Genomic DNA, 11,564 nt, shown 5'->3' with positions numbered 1-11,564 from the left:
TCCAAGTCATTGAACACCACTGTTGTCCTGTCGTGTCCTTTGAATATGCACTTGTGAATGTATTTGACACAACGTATCCCGGCACAAACTTCGACATTAATATGGCAATCGAACATCTTAGAAAGATAAGGATTGTTGGAACAACATCTCTATTATCAACTTCATGCCCTCTAACATTATATTTCTTGCCAGTGTCACGATGATGGTAGATAGGATATCCAGTATTATCCATGGTCGTAACATTTTCGAAAAGCACGGGGATATTGACTTTTGCAACGCCTATTTACCATACATGGACAACTTGGATTTTTTAAGCCACATGGCCCATGAACCATACATTTGATAACAGTGCGAAACAATTCAGGTTCAGTATCTGGATCAGGAAATTCAGCACAAACAATGCGGTCAACCTGAGCAGGCACACGAATCTTGTCTTGATGTCGAAGATATATAAGGGCGTGCATATGTGGTAGACCACGTTTCTGAAATTCAATTGTGTAAACATGTGCAACAGCAATACCAAGCACACCCTTGTCTCTGATCTCTCTCATTAAGGCTCTTCGCTTTAGTTCAAACACACGGGCTACCACTTCCGGTCGATCAGGAGCGGTTTCGTTCTTCGCAAGGCCTTAATAACTTCCTCCCAATGTGGGTTCGCAGTCATGGTGAGGAATATATATCCGGATGGTTGTTGAACCGAAGTTATAGCCATTAAGTCCCGGAATATCTCAAACATATGCCTTGGATCCGCCGATGATGATGCCGGTAGAACCACGCCTTCCAACTTGATCTGGATTTAAAGTTTCTGCTGGGACATCAGTGAGATTTTGATATAATTCAGCACGAAGTACATCTTGCCTAAATCTGTAGTACCGTAATTTGTTCTGTTCAGTGGCAGCCCATGCATCAACTAAGAATTCCTGAAACAATTTTTTCCCTCGCAGAATAGAAGAATATTCGTTGGGGCGCTGAAACAACAAGTAAGAATAGAAGTCCATCTGTGTGAGGTGGTCAGCATTGGTGGTTGAAGTTGAGGGGTCCGAACGCCTCAGATCTGGTGACCACCCAAGCTCTCCACGAGGAAACATTAACACATAGTGCAAAGGTAAGTATGCTGGATGACATTCACTGATATGAACAAATTCATTTCCCCCTTTAAGATAAATCACAATGTCTCGCATACTGTCCCGCTCACTGCCATCTCCGGGTAAAATAACAGCAATTTCATCAGCTGATGGCAAGTTGTAGCGGCGCTCGTCAAGGGCCGCGACCAGAATGTAAATAAGCATGGATGTTGAGATTTTCATCATTCCCAACCGTAGTTTCCGATCTAAGAACCTCATATGCATGTAGGAAAGTGTCAGAGAAACGGTTATATTGGAGCATAGTTTCGTGCAGGATTCTAAGAATATCTACATCCAGATTAGGATTTCGAAGCTGCCGAATATCCAATGCTGCACTTGGATCATAAATATAGAGTTGAGAGTATGTTGCCTGTCTGCCTGGATCGGGAATAAGAACTCCTGTTCGGTGTCGTAGTTCTCCATGTATAGTGAAAGGTCGTGGACCTAAACCAACAAAGACACGTTCATCAGCACCGAAACTTGTAAATGCAAACGCCTGATTGTATTGTCTTCTGTACTTTCGAAAAGACTTTGACTTGCTATCATCTCCCTCGTACAAAGCTTTGAGGGCAGCAAGCAATGTCTGCAATGGAGGCATTTGTATTTTTCCTTGCAAACAACAAGTCCCAAACCGAGGATTTCCTAGCGACGATCTACTCAACCATTCGTCTTTCCAATGAAGTGCATGGCAGAAAGGACACTGAACATTCATTTCCCCTAAGGAGTGATGCCCTTGTTCAATTGGACGGTTAAGAACATTAGAAGGAAGTACATCATCTTCATCGTCTGTCATGTCATCATTTCCATCATATTGTTGTTGTCTACATAATAGCAAATGTGTCAGCAAAGTAGATGAAGGTTAACGCGTCAGCAAATTAGACACAAATGCAAATAATGATCAATGTTTCGATAATAACAGGTGTATACCCTGCATTTTGGTGATGCGATGTTGAAGCACCATTTGATATTGTTGGATGTGGTATCGCAGGAAGAAATGATGAGGTTGAAGACTCGGGGGGGCATACGCTGTAGAGAATACATGTAAGAGTTGACTATAAAAGTCAAGATCATACAGGTAACAAATAATTGCCTATTTAAATACCTTGCATTTTGATGACCCATTGTAGAATCAGTCTGAGCACGTGATGGGAGGACATCTGTAAATAGCCTTACAGGATTAAGATGTCCTACGACTCGTTGAAGAGATTCAGAGGAAGTGAGTAGCTTGAATCCAGGAATAGGTGTAATAGGGCTATGGTGAGTTGGGTGTCTCACAGCTTGAGGAGGAGTACGTAGATTTGGAGGAATTATATATTGTGAGGACCTGGGCAGCCGCTGGAAATCGGGTAAGACTGGTGCGGTAGATTGTGCGAACAAACAACACAAGTTATTGTTTTGTTTAAGGTTTTTTTCTCGTTCCCTTCTAACACGTTGTGCCATCATTCTTTTTGTTAATATCTATAGCAAAGGAAACAATATAAAAATCTATATAATAATAGCTATAAATGTGTTGACAAGACAGAAAGTAAGAGCTCTATAGTAATAATACAGTTTGGTGGAGAAATAATTATAGACGATGGTAGAATAAAACACATCGACAATATTAATAATATGGGAAGTTCAATTCAAAGCTGACCTGAGCACCAGACGACTGTTGAAGAGAGGGAGGAATGTCAGCCGTTGGGCGCTGAACAATTAAGAAATATAAAATAAACAAATAAATAATAGACTTAATTGCAATGCATCAAAGCAATGATGTATAGATAGTAAGTCACGAGGTGATCAAGTAAGACTGAAGGGCACGAGGTGGTCAAGATTCAACCTATCTTGAGGGGAATGTAAATATGTCTTTTTTGGTTTGAAGGTTCCTCAGACGGGTGCATTGGGCGCTTGCCCTTATCCACATTTGGTCGGTTGGGTTGCTTAATAAAGATAAATCAGAAAAGATTAAGTTAATACTAAGAAATATAGAAGAAGGAAAAAAAATTTAATAAGTAGGAGCAACGGACATCGCACAAGTACGAAGAGTAGTAAAATTCATAACAAAATAATAGAAAAGTGTGAGAAGTTGAAGTAGTACCCAAAAGGCAGGTGGTGGTTGAAGGGTCAACCTATCTTGGGCTGGATCAGAATTATGGTTTTCATGGTTCGAAGGATCCTCGCGTGGATTCATGGGGCGCTTGCCCCTGTCCGCCATTTGGGAGGCTGTGAAGAAGAAGGCATGAACGTAGAACGCATGAATATGTCTAGCTTACATCACATAATTCAAATTAAGGTACACAATCAGAGAAGCATTCTTACAAGTACTTGGATGTAAGAGTGAAGTCCCAGTATACTCGTGGAACTACGGAAGCGAGTTCCAAATATCTTGCTACACGCTCAATCCACTCTGAAATCCACGAGAAGCACATGACAATGACACTAAATTCAGTCGGAAGAAGAAAATCAGAAAAGTTTCTCGGACATCCATAGAAGCGAATGAGTTGGTGACAATTAAGCGTTTGAACTAACTCCTGATCGTTTTTCCCTTTGCTTTCTTTGTCAATTACAAATTGTTCCATATGAAGAAAGTGTAAGTCACTCCAGTAAGAATTAAGTTACAAAGTTGTACAAAACTGTCAAGTTACCGTGAATAATAAAAAGTATGGCGTGGTTTCTTTAAGGATTTGCATCGGCGTGTTTTAATACAAAAAAAAAGTATGTCAGATCAAAGTAGGCCCTGCTTGCTTCCACTATTGCGACACAACAATAGACACCACATTCAAAGCCAAATTATCTTTTCTATTCCCAGAAACTAAACTAAACATGGTAAAGATTCAACACTAAAAAGTAAAATTTCCGAATTTTCTCATGTGTGACCAAACACAGCAATATTACATTTTCTTGGGTAAATATCATGAGAAGATTATCCAAATTATCTTTAATGAGCAACCAAACACAGCCGCAAGGCCCAAAATAAGCTGAAATGAAGGTACTGGGTTGAGAAGAAGAAATGAGAAAAAACATGCTCAAACGTAGTGCAATAAAATGGACGAAAGTTGACACTCACAGCTCTTGGTGGCTCCTTAACTACAACTTTTCCCTTGTGAATTTCTATTTCTGCAGAGCAAGCTTCGATAGCATTATTAAGAGTGAATATCCCATGTTCCTGTTGACAAGAAAGACAATATTAGCTAACCAGTGGTAATGCACTATTGAGTTTCTGCACTTGAGTAATCTGCACTATTGAAGTTTGGGTCTGCACAACAAAGAAAAATGTAGATTGGCAACTATTGAAGTTTGGGTCTGCACAACAAAGAAAAATGTAGATTGGCAAGTATTAAAGTAATATATTTGTATAAGTTAACACATGAAATCAGCACACCATTACCTTTTATTGACAGACTATCACGCTTTTTGTTTGTGGATGGTTAGTGCCTTAAACAAAGAAAGGGACTAAACATGCTTTTAGTGTTTCTAATCTAATACTTTAATATGGCTGGTACATTTTAACTTTCCCCCAACCTACACTTCCACATTCTAGACTTCAACTGAGAGAAAGGGAAATATGGGAGGATCAAGAAGGAGGTTAAAGGAATCGAAACCAAAAGTACAAATAGGACTCCCCAAAACTAAAATAATAACCTTTACTGAACAATTCCGTAAACTTTGGTTGAATCCACTGTTGGAAAAGTGCTACAAATCGGCATGAAGTAAAAGCTAAAGAAAGCGAGAAGAGAGAGAGATGGTCGGGAGAGTTGTGTGAGAGAGGGCATCAACTAAAAACTAAAGAGAGCGAGAAGAGAGAGGTGGTCGGGAGAGTTAGATTACATTGAATCTAATGAGGGCGGATGTTGCTGTGTAAACCAGCAGACGAGCGTTTATCACTTAGATTGTCCACGTCATAAGCGAGAAAATGGGTTTGTAGCCGTAGGATGGAGTCCCTGCGGGCCCCACACTGCTGTGTATTGTTAATATAGATGATAACTTGTTATGTTAGGTATGGGCAACCAAGTGATGTTTTTTGTCTTTTCGGACAAATACAGAATTCTGGTGTTGATGAGTTTGATGCATTTACTATTGTTGTTATGTTGTCCGCTTGCTCATTGTTGAATGATTACAAGGCTAGGAAACATGTTCATCTATTGATTTATATGAATTTAAAAGTGAGGATTGTAATGGTTTTTTGAAGAGTGCTATTCTAGATATGTATGCAAAATGCAGTTTAATGGAAATGGCGAGACGAGTGTTTAGAAGAGAGTTGTGGTATTCTTCACTAAGTGATCAGGAATTTGATCAATGAGAATAATTAAGATTAATCTATTATGAGTAATGATATCGTAGACGTGTTTGTAGCTCCTGAATTTTCATTTGCTTTTCTGGGATTGATTTGATCCTATGTGCACAATATAATCTTCTCTCAACATGAAAATCTTCTTGAAAAAAACAATATTCACACTCATTAATTTTTCATAATGAACAATCATTGTTCATACCACTACTGAACTATGAACAATCATTGTTCATATACTCTTATTGGACTATGGAGAGTGATATGATTGTTCATACTTCATACCTTAACAATATGATGCATGATCAATGAGAACACACATTGGACAATGAACAATATAATGATTGTTCATACCTCAACAACACTAGGAAATTATCAATGAGAACAACTATTAGACTATCAACAATTATTGTTCATGCCTTTATTGGACTATGATTCATACCTCAATAACACGAGGAATAATCAGTGAGAACAACTATTGGAGTATGAACAATCATTGTATCCCTATTGGACTATGAACAATGATTGTTAGTGCCTAAACAACATAGGGGATGATCATTGAGAACAACTATTGGACTATGAACAATCATTGTTCATTTGGACAATGAATAATGATTATTCATACCTCAACAACATGTGGAATGATCATTGAGAACACCTATTGGACTATGAACAACTAACATTAGATCTACCAATAAAAAAAAAATGGTTTTGCATTTGTCCCTTTCAAAAAATAAAATGCGCTGCCCTCTACCTAAATACCTAAATGTATTGTATATATAGAACAAAATATCGTGCCGGAGCTATATATCGGGTTGGTCAAAATCCAATATATATGGCAAATATACTGCTTGATGCTTTGCCATATATGTTATGGTTTGGTAAACCTGATATCCCGATAATTTGTCCAAAAAATCATAATATATCAAATTTGTTTGGTGATAAGATGAGTTTCAAAATCTAAAAAACTTCACTCTGTGATTTCTAATACATCTTAGAAAGCACAAGTTGAAAATTCAATTTTATAGGATGGAATCTCGTCACAAACCTGTTTAGGATGTAAAATTCAATGAAGAGAAAAATTACCCAAATTGAAATGTTGAGTGGACAATTCAATTAAAATGGGCTATATGCAGTACAAATGAAAGTAAAGCTTATTAGGGCAAGTGCTTGCTCCTTGATTGCATCCATAGTACAAAATATTGTGATAAATATCGAGATTTCAGAGATGGGTATATAAATGTCGCGATATTAATTAATTTGGATAAATACCAATGTAAGTATTGACGATATTTGTTGATATTTTGACGATATGTTTTAATTACGATATTGTCGGAGATAATTGGTGCTGATGGCGATTCGATTGGAAAGAAAGTGGAGAATTATTGCAAATCGACGAATAAAATAAAAAAGGCTACTCCTACCCTCTCCCACGTGAGCTACTCTACCCTCTCCCACGCGAGCTTGCCAACCCACGAATTTTGATGGCTAGAAAAGCTCATTCTTCTCCACTCTCGCACTCCTCTCAAACTCAAACTAAAACTCTATCAAAAGTGAGCACGAATTGAGGACATTGATAGCTTTGCTTGGATTTCTAGTGTGCTACTTCTTTCTCTTAAGAGTTTAATCCATGTAACTAAATACTCCGGTAATTCTCCACATCAATTTTGTTACAGTTTTAATCTCAAACCTACCTTTGAGTTATTAATTCTAACTATCCCATTTCATATTTGGAATTTGTATTGCAGGTGAAACTATAAAGCTGCATTGATCTCAGTTGGACTAAATTGTCTTTTCGGGTGCTTTCCATAATTATGTGAGCAATTTCTGGTGTTTGTGTTTAAGATTATAACCTTGATCAGCTTGTTAACCATGTTTGTGAAAATGAAAGGTTTTGGTAAGCATATTTCTAGTATATAACCTATAAAGAGAAGTTACTTTATCAGTAGAAGTTTGGGTAGCAATGTGCAATCGTCCTCTTCGGTATTGATACATCATCGTAGTTGGTTCAGTTTTAATCTTGATAATTCTGACTGATACCAACTTAATTAGTTGCATTTCTTCTTTCTCTGAAACTCTTTGATTCTTTTGTAGTATTGATTCCAAGCATAGTTTATAATTAATTTTGTACTTTGGGGAAACTTGTCTCCAAATGTAGTGGCAAACAACCTGTATTACAAGTCGATGTTCGATTAGGCATGTCGCGCCGGTCTTGGAGTGACCCTTCCTTCAGCCTATCAACTACTAAATTCAGAGTTGCAAAAGCTTAAGGCAGAGTGCAAATTGTATATTGACCATATGAAAATAAAATGGTCTACATATGGTATCACTGTTATGTGTGATTCCTAGACGTACTGGTCCAACGCGACTTATGATGGGCTCATGACTTTTGATTCGCCTGTTGATCTATTGAAACACAAGAAAGATCACCGCCACTTACTGAAACACATGAGACGTGTTGTTGACAAGGTTAGCAAGGAGAATGTTGTTCAGATTGTAACGGACAACGGGGCGAATTTTAAGAAAGCTAGAGAGATGCTTGCAAAAGAAAATGGTATGCTTACAAATAAGTTTTATTCTCCCATTTTAGATTCCTTTTACAAATAGGTTTTTTGTATGAACTGTCTACTAAACTACTTCATGTACAATAGGGTATAACCTTTTCTGGACCCCATGTGCGGCTTATTCTATAGACCTTATCTTGAAAGAATTTTCTCGAGCCCCGTCGACGAAAGCAATCCTTGATAAGGCAAAGGATATCACGTCCTTCATTTATAACCACTCTCGAGTTGTTTCCCTTATGAGGGAAGTGTGTGGTGGAGACTTAGTTCGAGCTGGTCCAACTAGATTTGCCAATAATTACATGGCATTGAAAAGTTTGCTGAAGAAAAAAAACAAGCTCCAGTCAATGTTTACTTTCGAAGGATATCTTGAAATCAAGAATGATAATCCTACGGTCCAGATGATGATGGTCGAGGATATTATAAACGATCGAGAATTTTGGCAGAATGTGAAGGGGATTGTAGCTATATTAGAACCCATTATGGTTTTATCGTGGAAGGTGGATAGGGATGATAAACCGACTATGCCATTTTTACACAGATGGGTAGAAATAACAATTGAGCAAGTTCAGATCGAGGAAGATTCGCTCGCCTGAATGGATTGTTGGAATCATTAAGAGGAGGTGGAACAACCAATTGGGGCACCCATTACACAAAGCTGGTAATATTTTTGTTAACTCGGGATTTATTTAATTGTACCAAAACTATTGTAAGCTAATATGCTACAAATTTGCCTGTATCACACTACCTTAATCCTGCCGTAATTTACGGCCCTGATAGTGAAAATGTTGCATACAATGGGGAGTTCCTCTCAACAATGCAGACAGTCATTAACCAGTTGCTCCCAGATCTATCAGATCAATTGGCTTTCTTAAATGAATGTAAAGCTTATCGAGAGGCTTCTGGGGTATTCTGTGCGCCAATTCTTGTATATGGAAGAACCATGCCGGGTTAGTTTCATTGTTAACCCATTACGAACTTGTAACTGACCTATTTTAGTTTAAGTCCATACAAAATTATATAATATGGTCTACATTGTTTGTCATTGACGCAGCTAATTGGTAGATGAATGTTGAAGACGGTTATGTCGACCACTTGAAAACGTTAGCTATACGGATCCTCTCACAAAATACCTCATCATCTGGATGTGAAAGGAATTGGAGCACGTTTGGATTCATACACTCGGCGAAACATTGTAACTCGAGAATCGAGTCACTGGAGGATCGAGTCTTTGTCCACTACAACCTTCGATTGAAAAACAAGCATGTCCAACTAAAGAACCAATTCGAAGAAGAGAAGAAGATCTTGACCTCACATCATTGTACCCAGTCGATAATGACTCAGATTGTCCTATTTTTTATTAGATCGATGACAAAGAGAGAACCCCTGAGGCATTATTAGATGAAAGCGGTCATCCTAATTCATACATTACAGAGCAATCTGGTGTGCCAATAGATGGAAATTGGGAACCTGTTCCGAATCCCAATCCTGAGGATAACTTTGAAGCAGCTCAATCTCCTAATGACACTCAACTTGATAGTGAAACATATTATGATTCTGATGCATGGAGAATGCCTAGTGATGGGGAGCACGATAACGCTTACAATGTTGTTAATGACGATAACGATAGCGATGATGATGATCATGCTCAAGTTCGTGCCAGTGGTCCAAGTTAAGGAGATGGTGGTGGTCGTGGAGATGGTAGTGGTCCAAGTCGAGTAGGTGGTGGTGGTCCTCCTAGTTTTGATGATGATCATGCTCAAGTTCATGCCAGTGGTGCAAGTCGAGGAGGTGGTGGTGGTCATGGAGATGGCAGTGGTCCAAGTCTAGTAGGTGGTGGTAGTCCTCCAGGTTTTGATGGTAATGATGGGGTTCAGTCACAAAAATGTAAAGTTTCCATTGGTGGTGGTGTTGGGTCACAACGGGTGACAGCACCAAGGTCACAGCAGTCAAGTGGTGGGTCCTCACAGCACCCACCAAGTGGTAGGGCTGGATGCACTATTGTTAGGTCTCAACAAGCAACTGGTGGTTCCTCACAGTGCCATGATAATAGAAGAGTATGCTTTACTGAAGAGGATGGGTTTGACCATGCAACTCAAGACTTTGACCATGGTGCTTCCACCCAACGAGGATCTCGTCAAAGAAAAGGTCGACAAAGGAGAGCAGATCCTACACAGAGCACGGACTCCAGCAATTGTTTTTATGGGCAAGGATCGTCTACTGGGGTCAAGATGTCTGTGGACTCATTGGCGAGCCAATTTAGAGGATTGTTTTCTTACGATCAACCTTATGGATATTCTTTTACTGGTTCAAATATGGTTGAATAATCTATAGACTCTTCATATGCGAATCCTCCAAAAGAATATTCACGTTCTCAATATTATGGAAATTGGAATGATCCTCAAGTATACTCTACTGCTTCCACCTATATTACTCCTTCGGAACAATGTGTGTCCCCTCAGTCTTATGGGGATTGGAATGCTCCATCTCACGAGTATTCTACTGAATCTACATTTGTGCTACCTTCATAACAATATGCACCTCCTCATCATTCTTATGGAGGATGGAATGAAAAGGACCAAAGTATGGAAGATATTCAGTCATTCTCGGACCATAGTGTGGACATGCCTCCACCTGCATGGAGAACTATATGGGAACCTCCAAGTCGACCCATTGCTGAGGAAACTGGGTATCCAATTATTGGTTACCTTAAATTGTGTGGCAAGAACTTGGATTAGTCAACGTACAACTTGTACATGGAAAACTTTAAGAATTGGTTCGGCCAAACCCTCACTTGGAACTAGTATTGTAATGATTTTCTTTTTGAATCTGCATTACATGGTGTCAAAGGCATTCAAGAAGGTCGCAAATCATTCTGGCAGTAGTCTTCTTTGTAATGGTTTGGAGTGTCAGCCTCTGTTGGTTTGGAATAAAGTTAAAGTGCTTTTGTATTGGATGTCGGTTTTTTATCATGTTTAATGGTTTGGAGTGCCAGCCTCTCTATTGGTTTTGAATAAAGTTTGAGTGTCTTTGTATTGGTTCTTGGTTTTTTTTTTATCATATTAGGGTTTTTGTTTTAATGGTTTAATTAATAAAGATTTGTTTTTATTCAATTGCCATTTTAATAAGTACATAAATTGACTTCTAATTATTGTATTCTTGAATTTGTTAACAAACAGCAATGGATCATTCCCAACTCATCCTTGATAATGGTTTCATGGAAATCAACAGGAGTTTGAATAGTTTACATTCTGAAACGAACGTGTTAAAGGTACAGATCGCAGTGTTATTCACAACTATGAAGATAAATACATCAAATGATGGTAATGTTTTACGAAATGAAGGAAACAATATCTTACAACATATTAAGAATACTATAGAGGAAATATGCGTTAACACTGACATTGTGGAAGATAAAGTAAAAGACATTCAACAAAGGCTAGCAATCCATAATGAAGGCACAAACTCAAGCTCTTCCACATGTGAGTCCAGAATGTCACCAGAGTTGTAATTTGTTGTATCTCATGTATTGTAATTTCATTTTGTGTAACTTTCAGTTATTTTATTTCATGTATTTTGTTATGGAAGTGGATATGTAATGTTATTTAA

General features: G+C 38.3%; 1 protein-coding gene across 1 annotated transcript; it reads right to left on the bottom strand.

Annotated features, from left to right (window-relative positions):
- Nucleotides 1-728: 728 nt before the first annotated feature.
- LOC147524700 (uncharacterized) lies at nucleotides 729-1,181 on the bottom strand. The gene has a single exon (XM_086575993.1). The coding sequence runs from the start codon at nucleotides 1,179-1,181 to the stop codon at nucleotides 729-731; it is 453 nt and encodes a 150-aa protein (XP_086432119.1).
- Between the last annotated feature and the right edge of the window lie 10,383 nt (nucleotides 1,182-11,564).

Source organism: Coptis chinensis, chromosome 1 (genome assembly GCF_015680905.1).
Source record: "Coptis chinensis isolate HL-2020 chromosome 1, ASM1568090v1, whole genome shotgun sequence".
In the NCBI taxonomy this organism is placed as follows: Eukaryota; Viridiplantae; Streptophyta; class Magnoliopsida; order Ranunculales; family Ranunculaceae; genus Coptis; species Coptis chinensis.
Note: the sequence above shows the minus strand (reverse complement) of the source record. Positions and strands in the feature narration are given on the sequence as shown.

What these genes read in the sequence shown, in the direction of transcription:
- LOC147524700 (XM_086575993.1), bottom strand. Translation starts at nt 1,181, where the DNA reads ATGCGAGACATTGTGATTTATCTTAAAGGGGGAAATGAATTTGTTCAT.